The 12,909-nt window shown below is 46.3% G+C and overlaps 6 protein-coding genes across 6 annotated transcripts; 4 read left to right on the top strand and 2 right to left on the bottom strand.

Annotated features, from left to right (window-relative positions):
• Nucleotides 1–1,181: 1,181 nt before the first annotated feature.
• On the top strand, nucleotides 1,182–2,918 carry GLAREA_07954 (uncharacterized protein; the record flags this gene model as incomplete). Its single annotated transcript, XM_008090001.1, has 5 exons — nucleotides 1,182–1,505; nucleotides 1,555–1,683; nucleotides 1,733–2,092; nucleotides 2,143–2,454; nucleotides 2,502–2,918. The coding sequence occupies 5 exons, from the start codon at nucleotides 1,182–1,184 to the stop codon at nucleotides 2,916–2,918; spliced, it is 1,542 nt and encodes a 513-aa protein (XP_008088192.1).
• A 254-nt stretch (nucleotides 2,919–3,172) lies between these two features.
• On the bottom strand, nucleotides 3,173–3,853 carry GLAREA_07953 (uncharacterized protein; the record flags this gene model as incomplete). Its single annotated transcript, XM_008090000.1, has 1 exon — nucleotides 3,173–3,853. One exon carries the CDS (start codon nucleotides 3,851–3,853, stop codon nucleotides 3,173–3,175), a length of 681 nt encoding a protein of 226 aa, XP_008088191.1.
• Nucleotides 3,854–4,956: 1,103 nt separating this feature from the next.
• On the top strand, nucleotides 4,957–6,786 carry GLAREA_07952 (FAD/NAD(P)-binding protein; the record flags this gene model as incomplete). Its single annotated transcript, XM_008089999.1, has 1 exon — nucleotides 4,957–6,786. One exon carries the CDS (start codon nucleotides 4,957–4,959, stop codon nucleotides 6,784–6,786), a length of 1,830 nt encoding a protein of 609 aa, XP_008088190.1.
• Nucleotides 6,787–7,791: 1,005 nt separating this feature from the next.
• Nucleotides 7,792–8,739, bottom strand: GLAREA_07951 (Family A G protein-coupled receptor-like protein; the record flags this gene model as incomplete). Its single annotated transcript, XM_008089998.1, has 1 exon — nucleotides 7,792–8,739. One exon carries the CDS (start codon nucleotides 8,737–8,739, stop codon nucleotides 7,792–7,794), a length of 948 nt encoding a protein of 315 aa, XP_008088189.1.
• An 897-nt stretch (nucleotides 8,740–9,636) lies between these two features.
• GLAREA_07950 (uncharacterized protein) lies at nucleotides 9,637–9,921 on the top strand (the record flags this gene model as incomplete). Its single annotated transcript, XM_008089997.1, has 1 exon — nucleotides 9,637–9,921. The coding sequence occupies one exon, from the start codon at nucleotides 9,637–9,639 to the stop codon at nucleotides 9,919–9,921; it is 285 nt and encodes a 94-aa protein (XP_008088188.1).
• Nucleotides 9,922–10,901: 980 nt separating this feature from the next.
• GLAREA_07949 (Heme-dependent catalase-like protein) lies at nucleotides 10,902–12,637 on the top strand (the record flags this gene model as incomplete). The annotated part of the gene is made up of 5 exons (XM_008089996.1): nucleotides 10,902–10,910; nucleotides 10,976–11,006; nucleotides 11,055–11,190; nucleotides 11,245–12,242; nucleotides 12,294–12,637. 5 exons carry the CDS (start codon nucleotides 10,902–10,904, stop codon nucleotides 12,635–12,637), a joined length of 1,518 nt encoding a protein of 505 aa, XP_008088187.1.
• Nucleotides 12,638–12,909: the final 272 nt, after the last annotated feature.

The following is a 12,909-nucleotide window of genomic DNA, read 5'->3' as shown; positions in this document are numbered from 1 at the left end:
AACATCGTATCTTGTCCCGACAATTCTGACCTGCCGCGCATAGTTGCAGAATCAACCATATCATGTTGAGAGCTGACAATCAACTTTGACGAGGAACTACTTCGCAGTGTCTTTTGGATATATGTGGTTGTGTCGGTATCGATTGAAGGTTTTCTGCGAATCCTGGAGGGAGGTGTGGTCGGTAGAAAGATCGGCGGCGGATCGGAGCTGGCGCGCAGAATCCCCCGCAAAATCGAAACGAAACTTGTCTTGGAGAAGTGGAGAGTAACCTTATGAGGACTAGTACAGCAGAAGAAACAACAACAAAGGCTTACGCGGCCGTCGACGGGAGTAGATTACTGGTTTGACAAACAAGGCTAACTTTGGATATTTTAGATATTGTAGAAGTAAACTTGATTGCATTGTATCTTGAACCTTTGGATATAGATGCATCGTCATCTAGGCGTCAAGTGATGCAGCAACCGTCTCCCCTTAATCACTTCGGAAGATATCAATCCTAACATCTCTTGAATCTCTTGGCCGCTGGAAAATGACATCAAAAGATACAAATCGTTCAAGCAATAATTGACGCGACCAGACGCCGCGCGCGGCAATTGCACGGCCAAGCCAAACCTGCGACATTTGGTGTTCGAAACCACTGTTTGATCGTTGGCACTTTGCGTGTGCAACACCAACGCGCGGACTCCTGGGCACTCGCCAAGCCGTTTGACCAACGACAACCACCAGGATTCGCTTGCACAGAGATGCAAATTGTCTATCCGATGAAGATCTGTGATGCCAAAACAGCCAATTGAGGCTCTTACTGTTGTTGATCTTCATCATTTCAAGCCAATGACGGTGATGTTCCTAAAGGCAGGGCCGTGCCAAGAAAGGTATGAGGCTTCTTCAGTGGAGATGGGGGATGAGAGGAGTTGGGATTGCCAGTGCGAGAGTCTGTACTTCTTTTCTTAAAGATCTTGGCTTCTTGCTTTCTTGTCTCTGTTTCCTTTCCAGCTGGTCTGGATTTCACGTTATCGCCTTTTTCGTTACTTCAGTAGATCTGAAGTCTTTCTATTCGCCTTTTGTATTGATCGCTTTTGACGTTTAAACTTGCTGGCTCCAAGCCTTCGATTCATGTTACACGAGGCAAAGTAGGAGGATTTACTTTTGGGGACTCAGGATTGAAGGAAAGGATCGTAGAAATGGCTCGACCGACGAGAATGAGGGATGTGGTGGCTCAACCGAGACAGGAATCTCGGAGATCAGAGTCGCCAGCTGAGATGAGAGCTCGTCACCGTCGATTCAAGCAGAATAAAGAGAGAAGACAGAAGAGACAGGCACCACCACCACCTCCAGGCGAAGATCCACCCTCAGCAGAGGATGGTGTAGAGTCAGCAACAACACCTGGGCCAACATCCGGAGAGGACAGCGATGACAACAAACCCTCTACATCGCCAGCTCCGGCTCCAGCTCCAACTCCAGATGCACAGGTAGCACCAACTTCGATTGCGGCTCCTGCCCAGACTGTAAGGCTTGGTATGGATCAAAAGAATGCCTTGGCTAATAATTTATCAGACGGCTGCTCTACCACCTCCTCCACCAGCTGCACCAGTTGTGCCGTTGATCTCGTCGATTGCACCAACACCTTCACCAGCATCGTCAGCTCCAGGCACAGAGACAACACCAGCGCCAGTTGGCGGTCCAGTACGTCTCCCTCTTGTCATCCATCGGTGCAATATTAACCATGCTATAGCAATCTTTGATTTCGAATGAGTCTCAAACGCTGAAAATCAACACACCTATCACTCACTCGTCACGGAAACCACTTTCTACGCCCGCTGCCCAAGCCCCGGAATCATTGGCACAGACGATAGTTCCATCAAATATTCCTGCCTCGAGTGCACCGACATCGAGTGCACCAGTAGTGACTTCCTCGCCTTCAACGTCAGCATTACCAATGGTAACCTCTAGACTATCGACGTCCATCATTGCCGCATCTTCAATAAGTGCAGGGCCAGTGCTAGTACCAAGCGCGAGTTCTACTAGCTCAGGATTTCAATTGGTCATTTCTTCATCTGCTCCCTTCTCACCGGCAAGAGAAGCAAGTACACCGGTAAGACTTTCAATCAGGTGAGAAAGGTTGACTACTGACACTAAATGCAGACTGCGGCAGCTGAAGTCATTTCTCCAACCGGAAACGAAATCATCTCCGGAACTATAAGCACCAAAGACACCAATGTCCGCACCGCAGGTGTTGTAGTCGGCGTTCTTCTGAGTGCTTTAGCAATCATCCTCATCGCATGGATCGTCATCCGAAAGAAAGCTGGACTTGGATTCCGCAAAGGTTCAAAGAAGTCAATCGACTGGAACCAAGAGAAAGAAGCTCCATACACCGGTACCCGACCAGCTTCTTCCGTTGGAGATGAGAAGATTTGGGGAGCTGCTACTACAGCGCCACCGGGCTCGACAGCTGGGGTAAGTCCCTAATATCTGATAGATATATTTTGACTAACAACTTCTAGCCCGGATCCATAGCAGGTTGGCCCGCCTACGACACGACCCGCTCCTCAGCAGATGCCCTCAACTCAAACCCAACATATCAACCACCATCCGCAATCCCCACACCCCTTTTCGGCGGCTCAAAACCTACTGCACTCCCAACCTACCGTCCACCACAAGCCCTCAACTCATCCGCACCCGCCAATCGGAACCTGTCACTCGAAGAAATCGCACCCGTATCCCCTTTGACTCCACCGCCTGCGTCTAAATGGCCGAACTGGCGGAATAGCGTCGCGACTGTTAGTAGTCTGGCGAGTGTGCCAAGATTCAGGACGATTAAGAGTTGGGTTGGCGATCAGAGGAAGAGGAATGCGAGAGGAGATGAGGTGCCTGATGTACCGGATATGCCGAGTGTGAGGAGGTATAGTCGGTTGGAATAGGGAGCTGGGCAATTGGTTGTATATTATATTAGGGGAGGTAATGTGAGGGTATATATGCAGGCTAGATTGTGAAATTGACATGTTATGTGATGATTTGGTGTTTTGTCTGACATATGTGTGATAGGATATAGACGACTGTGGTGCACCGATATTACAAGGTCAAACTCACTGCGAGAAAACCCTATAGTTACGCTATCTTAAAATCCGAATCAACAGGGAAATCTCCTCAAACGAGTGTGCTCACAGCCCTACCACTAAAACTCCTCATCTTCCTCCCCCTCCAAAAACTCCTTACTTCCATTCGGATCCCAAACCTTCGTCGTCCCAATATACCTCGTCGTAGAACTCATTAACCTCGTATCCTCATCCCCCAACCTCTCAAAAACCCACTTCACAAACTCCCCACTCCCCCTAGCATCCACAAGTCTCAACCCCACAACAGCCCTACACTTCCTAACATCTCCAAAATACACCCCTCCATACCCCCTCAAAACCTCACAAAACTCATCCATACCCCCACATCCCCGCAAATCTCCGTTTACTTTCTCCAACATCACAGCAGGATTATCCAAACCCATCTGCGAATATGGTGGCGCACCCGCGAATCGCTCCTCAAGACTTTTGCCGGCATACCAGCTCTGCGGGACGCGATACATCCAAACCCCGCCGCTGGAAGGCCATCCCATGATTTGCATGGCGGAGGCAGCGGAGAGACGTTCTTGCAGGACATGGGTTGTAACGTTGTAGAGGAGTGCATCGGCGCCGCAGCGTCTCATGCGGAGGCAGTGCTCGGCTTCGTCTTCTGGGTCGTCGGGTGCGCGGATATAAGTATACTCTTTTACGTCTCTGTAGTTGAACGTTGTGACCATCAGTCTTTCACGCCAATCTGGGTCAAGGATGTAATTCAGCTGCGCGGGCATTGGACGGTCGAGCATGTAGTGGTAGCTAGGACAGTTCGGGTTTGGGGGAGGGAATCCTCGTATGCATATAGAGTATTCGTGTTGCTCGAAGCGTAGTTCTTGTCTTTTGCTTTGATAGGGTACGATCGATGCGTCTGGTGGGAGGATCGGGATGGATATGTGTTCAGTTATCTCGCGTAGGGGCTTTTTGTTACTGTGTTCCGGCCAGAGATGGCGCCATTGTTGTATTAAATAATTTCTGGTGGAAGTGTAGTATGACATTTTTTCATGATGCAAGATATGAAAAAACCGGTCACACAGGTACGAAGGTTATATATGAGGAGGGCTGCGTAATTTGTATCACCAACTTCTAGGTTGGTTGGCAACCTAATAACCGAGCGGACGCTCTTCATCGTATCTCAACCAGAGGATTTTTCATCATTTGAAAAATGGGATGCACGCTGAACTAGAAGCTGGAATGTGAAATATGCTACCTGAATCTCGTATTTAGGATTCGAGGAGTAAAGCTAAATGCCGAGAATTTGTCGACGATCATCTCACCCAACTGATATCCGATATATATGACTGATTTCATCTAAATGTTAAAGAAAGAAAACGAAACATTACTAGCAAAATACAAAGAGTAGACCTGGCTAGTAATAACAACCTAGGAAGTTAGTAATGAGTATAGTAAAACCATCTCTTACGGTCGCGATTAGAAATAGCGAACCAAACGTCGAAAACATGTTCTAACTTCCAATGTATTTATCTCGGAAATGCATTTACATTGATACAAATGTGTCCTTTATGTAGGTTTAGCAAATAATAAGAGTTAGCTCTTAAACTTTAGAAGCTCGTAAGTTTATCGTAAATAGTTATATACTATTTCTTTATGCATATTCTACTGTTTAATATATATTTACATCGTCATTATGCTTTATAAAGTAGAAGTCTTATGAAATTAGCGGTGAAATTAATAAGCGAGGCCACTTTACCCCTATAGGCAGGCGATTGAGTACAGGACCGTGCAACTTTTTATTGACGGTGCCAAAAATGGGGTGTTAAATACCTTTCGAAAATTTCGCTTCCCCATAATGTTCTATTTTATGCTCCTATCACATTAACATATGTAAAGGAAAATGAGTTCTTCCGCAGATGATTTATACGACTTCATCCTAGTCGGGGCCGGTTCAGCTTCCTGCTTAATCACCTCACGCCTCTCGCAGCAGCTACCCGACCATCGGATCCTTGTTCTGGAAGCAGGAGAACACATTCGCAATGACCCCAAAGTACAAACACCAGGTTTAGCGCACACCTTACAGTCCAATCCAATTTATGACTGGCAGTATTCCACAGGGCTGGAGCCGGGCTTGAATGAGAGGAGCATAAAACATCCCAGAGGGAAATTGGTGGGCGGTACCAGTGCGATCAACAGTCACAGTATTGTGTTTCCTAATTACGAGTGGCACGATCGTCTGGCAAAGGGGCTTTTAACCGATGCGGGGGTGAATGATTGGAGTTCAGAGGGAATGAAAGAGTGTTACGCGCGGTGGCAGGATGAAAACTCTCAAACCAAAGCGAATCATGATGAAGAGTCTCCGGATCGTGTACAGACATCATTCCCTCGCTCCATAGATTTTCTGCAATCGCAGTGGATGAGAGTCTTTGAGGACTTTGGCCATACGGCAGTTGCCACTGGCTTCACCGAGAGTTCTGTTGGACCAGTCATGGTTACTAATGCGATTGATGCTTCAAAAGGCGAGCGAAGCCATGCTGGTACAGCATTCTTGGAGCCCGCGTTGAAGCGAGGAAATGTGACTTTGAGAACAGGGGTAAAAGTTGACAAGATCGTATTTGATAAAGTGTTGACCGGAGGAAAGCTTAATGCTACAGGTGTTCGGTACACACACCAAGGAGAGGAACATTTTATCAGTGGGCGTGAAATTGTTCTCTGCGCAGGCGTGTTTGAGTCTCCTCTGATTTTAGAACGATCGGGTGTCGGATCCAAAGAGGTACTCGCAGCCGCAGATGTCCCAGTCTTGTACGAACTTCCAGGAGTTGGTGAGAACCTTCAAGATCATCTGAACTGTAGCTTGTCATTCGAAACTCATGATGACGTCCCCACTCGCGACAATGTGTACCGGGATCCTGAAGTTCAAAAGGCTGCATTATTGGAGTATGAGCAAAGCCGCACTGGCCGACTGTCGGAGGGAGCAGCATACAGTTTTGCCTTTACCCCTTTGCAGATGCTAGAGACCCAGTCAGAGACGCAACAGCTTACGGAAATGGTGCGGCATTTGGTCGAGGAAACAAGCAGCCCAAGCCTACAAGCCCAGTATGCCTTCATTCAAAAGACGAGTGAAAACCCTCACGAAGCGACGGCTACCACATTCATGCTTCGCACTCAACGTAATCGAGACACCGACTCACTTCCCAAAGGCACACCATCGATCGTACCTGGCAATTATGTCACCGTCGTAGCCATGCTAGCTCATCCATTCTCACGCGGAAGCTGTCACATATCCTCTGATCTTTCCATTGGGCCAGTAATCAACTTTAATTACCTCAGTCATCCGCTCGACACTGAGATATTGGCTCGTCACTTGCGCCTGATTGAAAGACTCTTCCAACAACCGACGTTTCTCGCCATGGCCAAGCCTGGTGGAAGGAGACTACCTCGAAGCTTCCCACACCCGATATCGTCGCTGGAAGATGCCAAGAAAATACTCCCAATCAACTCAGCAACCAATTATCATCCATGCGGCACTTGCTCAATGATGAAAGAAGAACTTAGGGGCGTGGTCGACGAACGCCTAAAAGTATACGGAACGAACAATATAAGGGTTTGCGATGCCAGTGTCTTGCCAATTATACCACGAGGAAACATTCTGACAGCTGTTTATGCTTTTGCTGAAAAAGCAGCTGAAATCATTTGTAGAGAGACAAAAGCTAGTTGTCAGTCAGACTAAATTAAGACCGTTTTATGGATGGTGTTTCAAAGAGCACTTCGAACCCTGACCCGAATCAGAGCGAGAAGTCAAATTCAAATATTTAGCATTATTCCTGCCAGAATCTCTATTTTCAAAAACTTGCCGTGTGATGTGAATAGCACTTTAACAGCAGTCGTGTGGCATAAATAATCTGATATATCTTAATCCTACCACAGTATTAATTGCAATTCACTACTCCCAAAACCTCAATGTATACGTGAAATTATTCTTGTGGTGCCACATGAACTCTCCGACATATGATGAATCAGAAGTCCAATGCTCTCGTAATAATCACTACTATCCTCGCAAGAAGCGAGATTCAGTGAAGTAAGTACCACAGTGGCCTATCTTTACACTTTAAAGGTATACAGATTGGCCATATCAATCCGTAATATTGACCGTCACGCCTAAGATCCGCCGCTAAGTCGAATAGTAGGTGGTATCTAGCCCTGATATACGGGGCTTAAGTCCACATTAGGAAAGAAGTATTCCGCACTAGAACAATTCGTAAAAGTTTCACGTAGTCCTGACCTCGCTTAACAATAGTTCATTGCACAAATCTATTATCCAAAAGGAGTGTTTTTTTTTCGTATACAACGGGTGTTTGCTAGTCGCGTAGGACTAGAAAGCTCTAGGCCTCCAAATCTCAAACCCCTTTTTTTTGTCATCTTCTGGCAGGCCATCTTCCATTCCAGGTTTAGAGAGTATTCTTACACAAAACGTTCTGGAGAATCTACAAGAAAACAAAAACACTTCAAAAACACTTGATGAACTTCTTTTTGAATCACAGATCGAGACATCAAGATAGAGAGTTACAAATTTCAGATAATGAATCTTTTTCGACACAAGAGATATAGAAATTATTAAGTATTATACAATCATCATCCACACTTGACATCCAAAGACCCCAATCTCGAAAGCCCATCGCTAAAAAAATCCGACTATCTTACAACTGCACTCGCACAATCACATGGTATCGTCGCTTCAAACTCCACCTTGCACGACACCTCCCTGATGGTTGCCGGAGGCAAACGAGTCGACATGATTAATTCCAGTAACACGTCCCTCTTGGGTGAAATGGAACAGACCCGGATGGAAACGACGGCTGTAAATCAAGAACAATGTTCCGTACACTGGGACAGCGATGAGGTCGAGAATACCGTAGAAGATCATCTCGCCCGTGATGGACAATCTGTTGGCTCCCTCACTCAAGCCCCATGCGATTGGGAAGGCAATCCACAACAACACCAGTGTTCCTGCGAGAAGAGTATAGTCCTTGTTTGTGCGGATGCGCTTTGCGTGCTGGACACCCCAGACCATCATGACATATGCGAGGACGAGGTATGCGAAGATACCGAAGGCGAAGTATCCCCACTTGTAGCTAGTAGCAACAAGAGCACCACAAAGCCATGATACAACCCAGATCTCTTGTAGGGCAATGGCGAAAAAGATTGTTGCCCAGCTGACACCAGCGAGGAGGAGATTGGCGGTGATAATGAGAGGCCAAGCCAAAGCCCAATAGATGTAGCGTACGTAGAAGACTTGACGAGTCTGCAGAGGGTTTGAGCCATGATGGAGGTATTGTCGGATAGGTGTGTTGCCCAAGTCTGATGCCATGGTGAAGTATGTGATGAGACCGATGAATGCAGCAAGAGCCCAGAGATAGTGGAAGATTCGTTCCCCATAACCTGGAACAACAGCAGCGGCAGTTCCATGTACACCAGCGTTTCCAGCTCCATTTTCGTGATGTTTGGGTGTCTTTGCAACTGCTCGAGACTTAAATCGAAGTAAAGTCCATGCTAGCCAGGAGAGTAAAGCAACTCCAAACACGGCCATAACCGCCCATAACCAGTCAGAACCATGTTCACTTAATTTTCGGTCTGCGTTTGGTGGGTTGATGTCGAGCGCGTTGTTGCGCCGTTCGAACGCCATAGTAGCGATTGATAGAATCGACGTCTGGCTTGAGATGTTGATGGTTGAAAGCTGTAGTATAGAAAGATTGAAAATAGACTGCGAGATGATAAAAGACTTATCTGTCGTGTTAATTGAAGAAGAAGAAACCTACAGTGTGGACTGCATCTCTATATACACAATTGGAGACGTTGCATCTGATGTAATGCGTTCATAGGGTTGATGTAATCTTCTACAAAAATTTCCGATCAGGCTCGTGATTTCTCTCGTCATCTCGCAACACGCATTTCCTCTGACGATGTTACCAAGAATAAACAAGAAGCTCAGCAATTGTGAAACCATGAAATGTTGGCAAGTCGAAGGAGTTGTTCGCCTCTGGCAGTGCACGCAAAACGTGTGCGAATCGGGAGCGAGCAGACAATTGTTGGGGTCGCGGAGGAGAACGTGCGAGAACAATTGACAAGGTGGAGATCTTAGTCCGGGCCTCTAGAATTCTAGTCGCCAAGATGTAAATCATCTCCCATTGCTTAAGACAATTAATCGCCTCACACACAAGAAATGTAAGAAATGACGTCGAATGAAAAGTGTCATATAATTTCAAACTTGGTCAAACTGACTGCATTTCCGGAACGAATCAATGCAAAGGTCAATGCCAGGGAGAGGAGAAACGATTCCGTCAATGTAACTCTTGTGACTTTCCAGCATTCTGATTGCTTCCTGGAAGCTTTCTGTAGACCAAAGAGACCACGATAATTAAAAGTGACCTCGAAAATCAGAAGGAATCAGAGATTTTCTGGGAACGTCATTCTCACGATGTTTTTGAAAACGTAACAGTTGAAATGGATGTAAAAAGACGCATGTTTCCTTGAGCACATCTAACCAAACTCTTTTGACCAAAAACACGGAAATCACATTATCATGAATACCCCAGGAATGAAGAACGTTGAGGCTGCTTTCAACAAAGGAGGTGGAGCTGGTACGAGCAAACCAGGTCATGCAAGCTTAAAAGACGACCCAGAGAGAAACAATGTAATGCTTCCTATCCAGTTCAATCTCAGATATCATTTAATAACCATTTGCGGACAGCCGGAGGGAAGCAAACTCAACGGTGTTGCAGGAATTGGGACGCAGAGCCACGAAGAGAACTATGCAAATCAGATGAAAGAGGTGAAGTCTTCTGTCGCCCCCATAATCCCTGTGTAGCAAAAGGCAGATGCTGATAAACTTGATATTTTGCACAGCCCTCGTTGATAGGCAAGCTCTGGAACAAGTCAATGACGGGCAACGAGAATAGTTCCATCGGGAGCAATTCGACTCAGAGCTAGAGAATATGCCCTGGCTTGGCCAGATATGTTGGAATTTGGAACATAGCTAGTAAAATATTAGCACTCGGGTGTAGTGAGCATTTGGCTCAATGATCCAAATCGACTTGTTTCTTCGACTTTTTGAGTGAGTGAATGAATTTGGGAGCACCAGATGTACCGGTAGCCACTTCAAAAGTGCCCGTGAGAGTTGGATGTACGTGTGAGTAAAAGTTCTCAGGCAGCTCCTCGTGGGAAGTTTTGGCATAGTTACTACGCAAGCTGATTCGGTGAAAGATGTAGACAAAGTGCGACAGTATTTACGCATTCAGACATCAGAGGCTGCTTTCTATTATGTTGCATCGATGTATCCCTCATAGCGCTTGGTACGTTGCAGAGTACCACCCGGCAATTGTACGTCGCCCATAGTGGAGTTTGAAGATCCACTGAGGTTCAGCGACGACGAGGTTTTCATACAAGGTATGCGACTCACAGCGAATAGTTTCATGAACGGAAAATTCCCAGCCGCATGAAAACATTTCAAGTGTCGTAGTGGTGGTGTTGAGAACGAGGTGATTGAGTCTCGGGTGACGTGTGGTTGAATTCTAGAGCCCCGGAAAAAGCGGAGCCGACAGATCAATTCTGATACGCTGAAAAATCAACTGCCTGCACGAAACAGCAATAGAATAATCATTATATGTATGGCTGCGAGATAATGCTGAAATGTGATATATAATAAATCCCACAGTTACAAGGTGACCTCACCTTGAATGACGTTGCCAAAATGTAAAAATAGAGTCCATATAGAAGCCACTTTTTGCGAATTGGCGGCTTGTCCTTTGAATTCCTGGGACTTCAAAATAAATATCAACAAGCGAAAATATGCCTTCGGTATGTAGATGTTGATCCAGCAGTAGAAATATCCATTGTCACGAAAACGACTAACAGAGGCGCAGGAAGATAACCCCGTATACACACTTGCAGAAGGTAAGTCTCTTGGCCGTCCAGGTTGGCGATACCTACTAACTGTTATAGGATGCCCTGTCGGTGACCCTTCTGCATCCGTGATTCTGAAAGGTATCACACCAGGATCCGGCGGTCTTTCGCTACTCGAGGATACCCAGCTTCTGGAAACATTGGCTCATTTCCCTCGAGAGCGCATTCCAGAACGGTATGTTTATCCCAGATGACTTGGTTGTTTCCCAACGCTCATTTATCAACGTAGGGTCGTTCATGCTAAAGCTGCTGGTGCTTGGGGAGAGTTCGAGGTTACTCATGATATCTCAGATGTCACCTCCGCTGCGTTTCTGAGCGAGGTGGGCAAGAAGACCAAGGTCCTTGCACGGTTATCAACTGTGGCAGGAGAGAAGGGCTCGTCAGACACAGCGCGAGACATTCGTGGATTCGCACTGAAGATGTTCACAGAAGAAGGGAACTGGGATTTCGTTGGTAACGATCTACCAGTTTTCTTCATTCGGGATCCCGTAAAGTTCCCCAGTCTTAACCGTTCCCACAAAAGACATCCTCAAACCGATGTGCCAGATTCTAATATGTTCTGGGATTTTCACAACAACAACCAGGAAGGTGTGCACTGCCTGATGCAGTTGTTTGGCGGTCGTGGAGTACCAGCATCTCTTCGCAATGTCAATGGGTACGGAAACCACACATTCAAGTTTGGTAAACCCGGAGAGAATACCTTCAAGTACTGTAAAATCCAGTTCAAGCCTGATGCCGGCGTAACAACACTCACCCAAGAGGAATCGGTAAAACTTGCAGGAACCGAGCCAGATTACCATGTCAAGGACATGTATAATGCAATCGAGCGCGGCGATTATCCAACGTGGACGATGTATTTGCAAGTGATGGATCCAAAAGATGCGGAAAGTTATCGCTGGAACATTTTCGACATTACTCGAATTTGGCCACACAAGGACTATCCATTGAGGCCAGTTGGGCGTCTGACGCTGAACCGAAACCCTGAAAACCACTTCCAAGATATCGAGCAAGCGGCATTCAGTCCAAGTACTCTTGTACCGGGTATTGCTGCAAGTGCGGATATCATGCTGCAAGCTCGCATGTTCAGTTATCCAGATGCAGCCAGGTATCGGGTAGGTCCAAATTATCAGCAATTGCCTTGCAATCGCGCACAATATGTGTATTCGCCGTATCAGCGGGACGGGCCAATGCGCATGGATGGAAACTATGATGGCGATCCAGATTATGGTATGGATTACTCAATCGGTCGAGTTGATTGCGTGCGCTAATTCATTGCAGTGGGGTCGAGTTTCAAGAAAATGCGTCTTGGTCCACCAGATGTTGCCCATGATCACTGGGTAGGCAAAGTAATGTCTTATTCTTCAGAAGTAACAGATGAAGACTTTGAGCAACCACGAGCATTATGGTCACTATTCAAGCGTAATGGCGAGGATGAGAACTTCGCGAAGAATCTAGCAGGCCATCTGTGCAAAGCCAAACCAGAAGTGCAAGCTGCGACGGTGGAGATGTTTAACAAAGTCAACAACGAGGTTGGAGAAGCGATCCAGAAGGTACTTGACGAGATGAATGACAAAGGAACCGCGGGTATCGAACATGATCAGCGTCGTCCTTCCAAAGCATAGCGATATATTAGAATTTAAATTAATATATTGAAATCATGTACGCTTTTTCAACTCAACTACGACTGGTCAGCTGGTAGTTAAATGCTTACACTGTAAACGATACTCAGATGTGTATTTATCAAAGAGATATTTCTTTTTAAGTCATTGGAAGAAGTGACCTGAAATTCTTCGTTCGTCAATTTTCTTCGAGAGCGGATGTATATCGGCGTGCTCTCCGTCTCGGCGGATCTATGACTGAGCTAAGCAATTGGCTAGTCTATTATCAGTTGGTT

Source organism: Glarea lozoyensis, assembly GCF_000409485.1.
Source record: "Glarea lozoyensis ATCC 20868 chromosome Unknown GLAREA9, whole genome shotgun sequence".
Taxonomy (NCBI): domain Eukaryota; kingdom Fungi; phylum Ascomycota; class Leotiomycetes; order Helotiales; family Helotiaceae; genus Glarea; species Glarea lozoyensis.
This window is presented reverse-complemented; position numbering and strand designations above follow the sequence as displayed.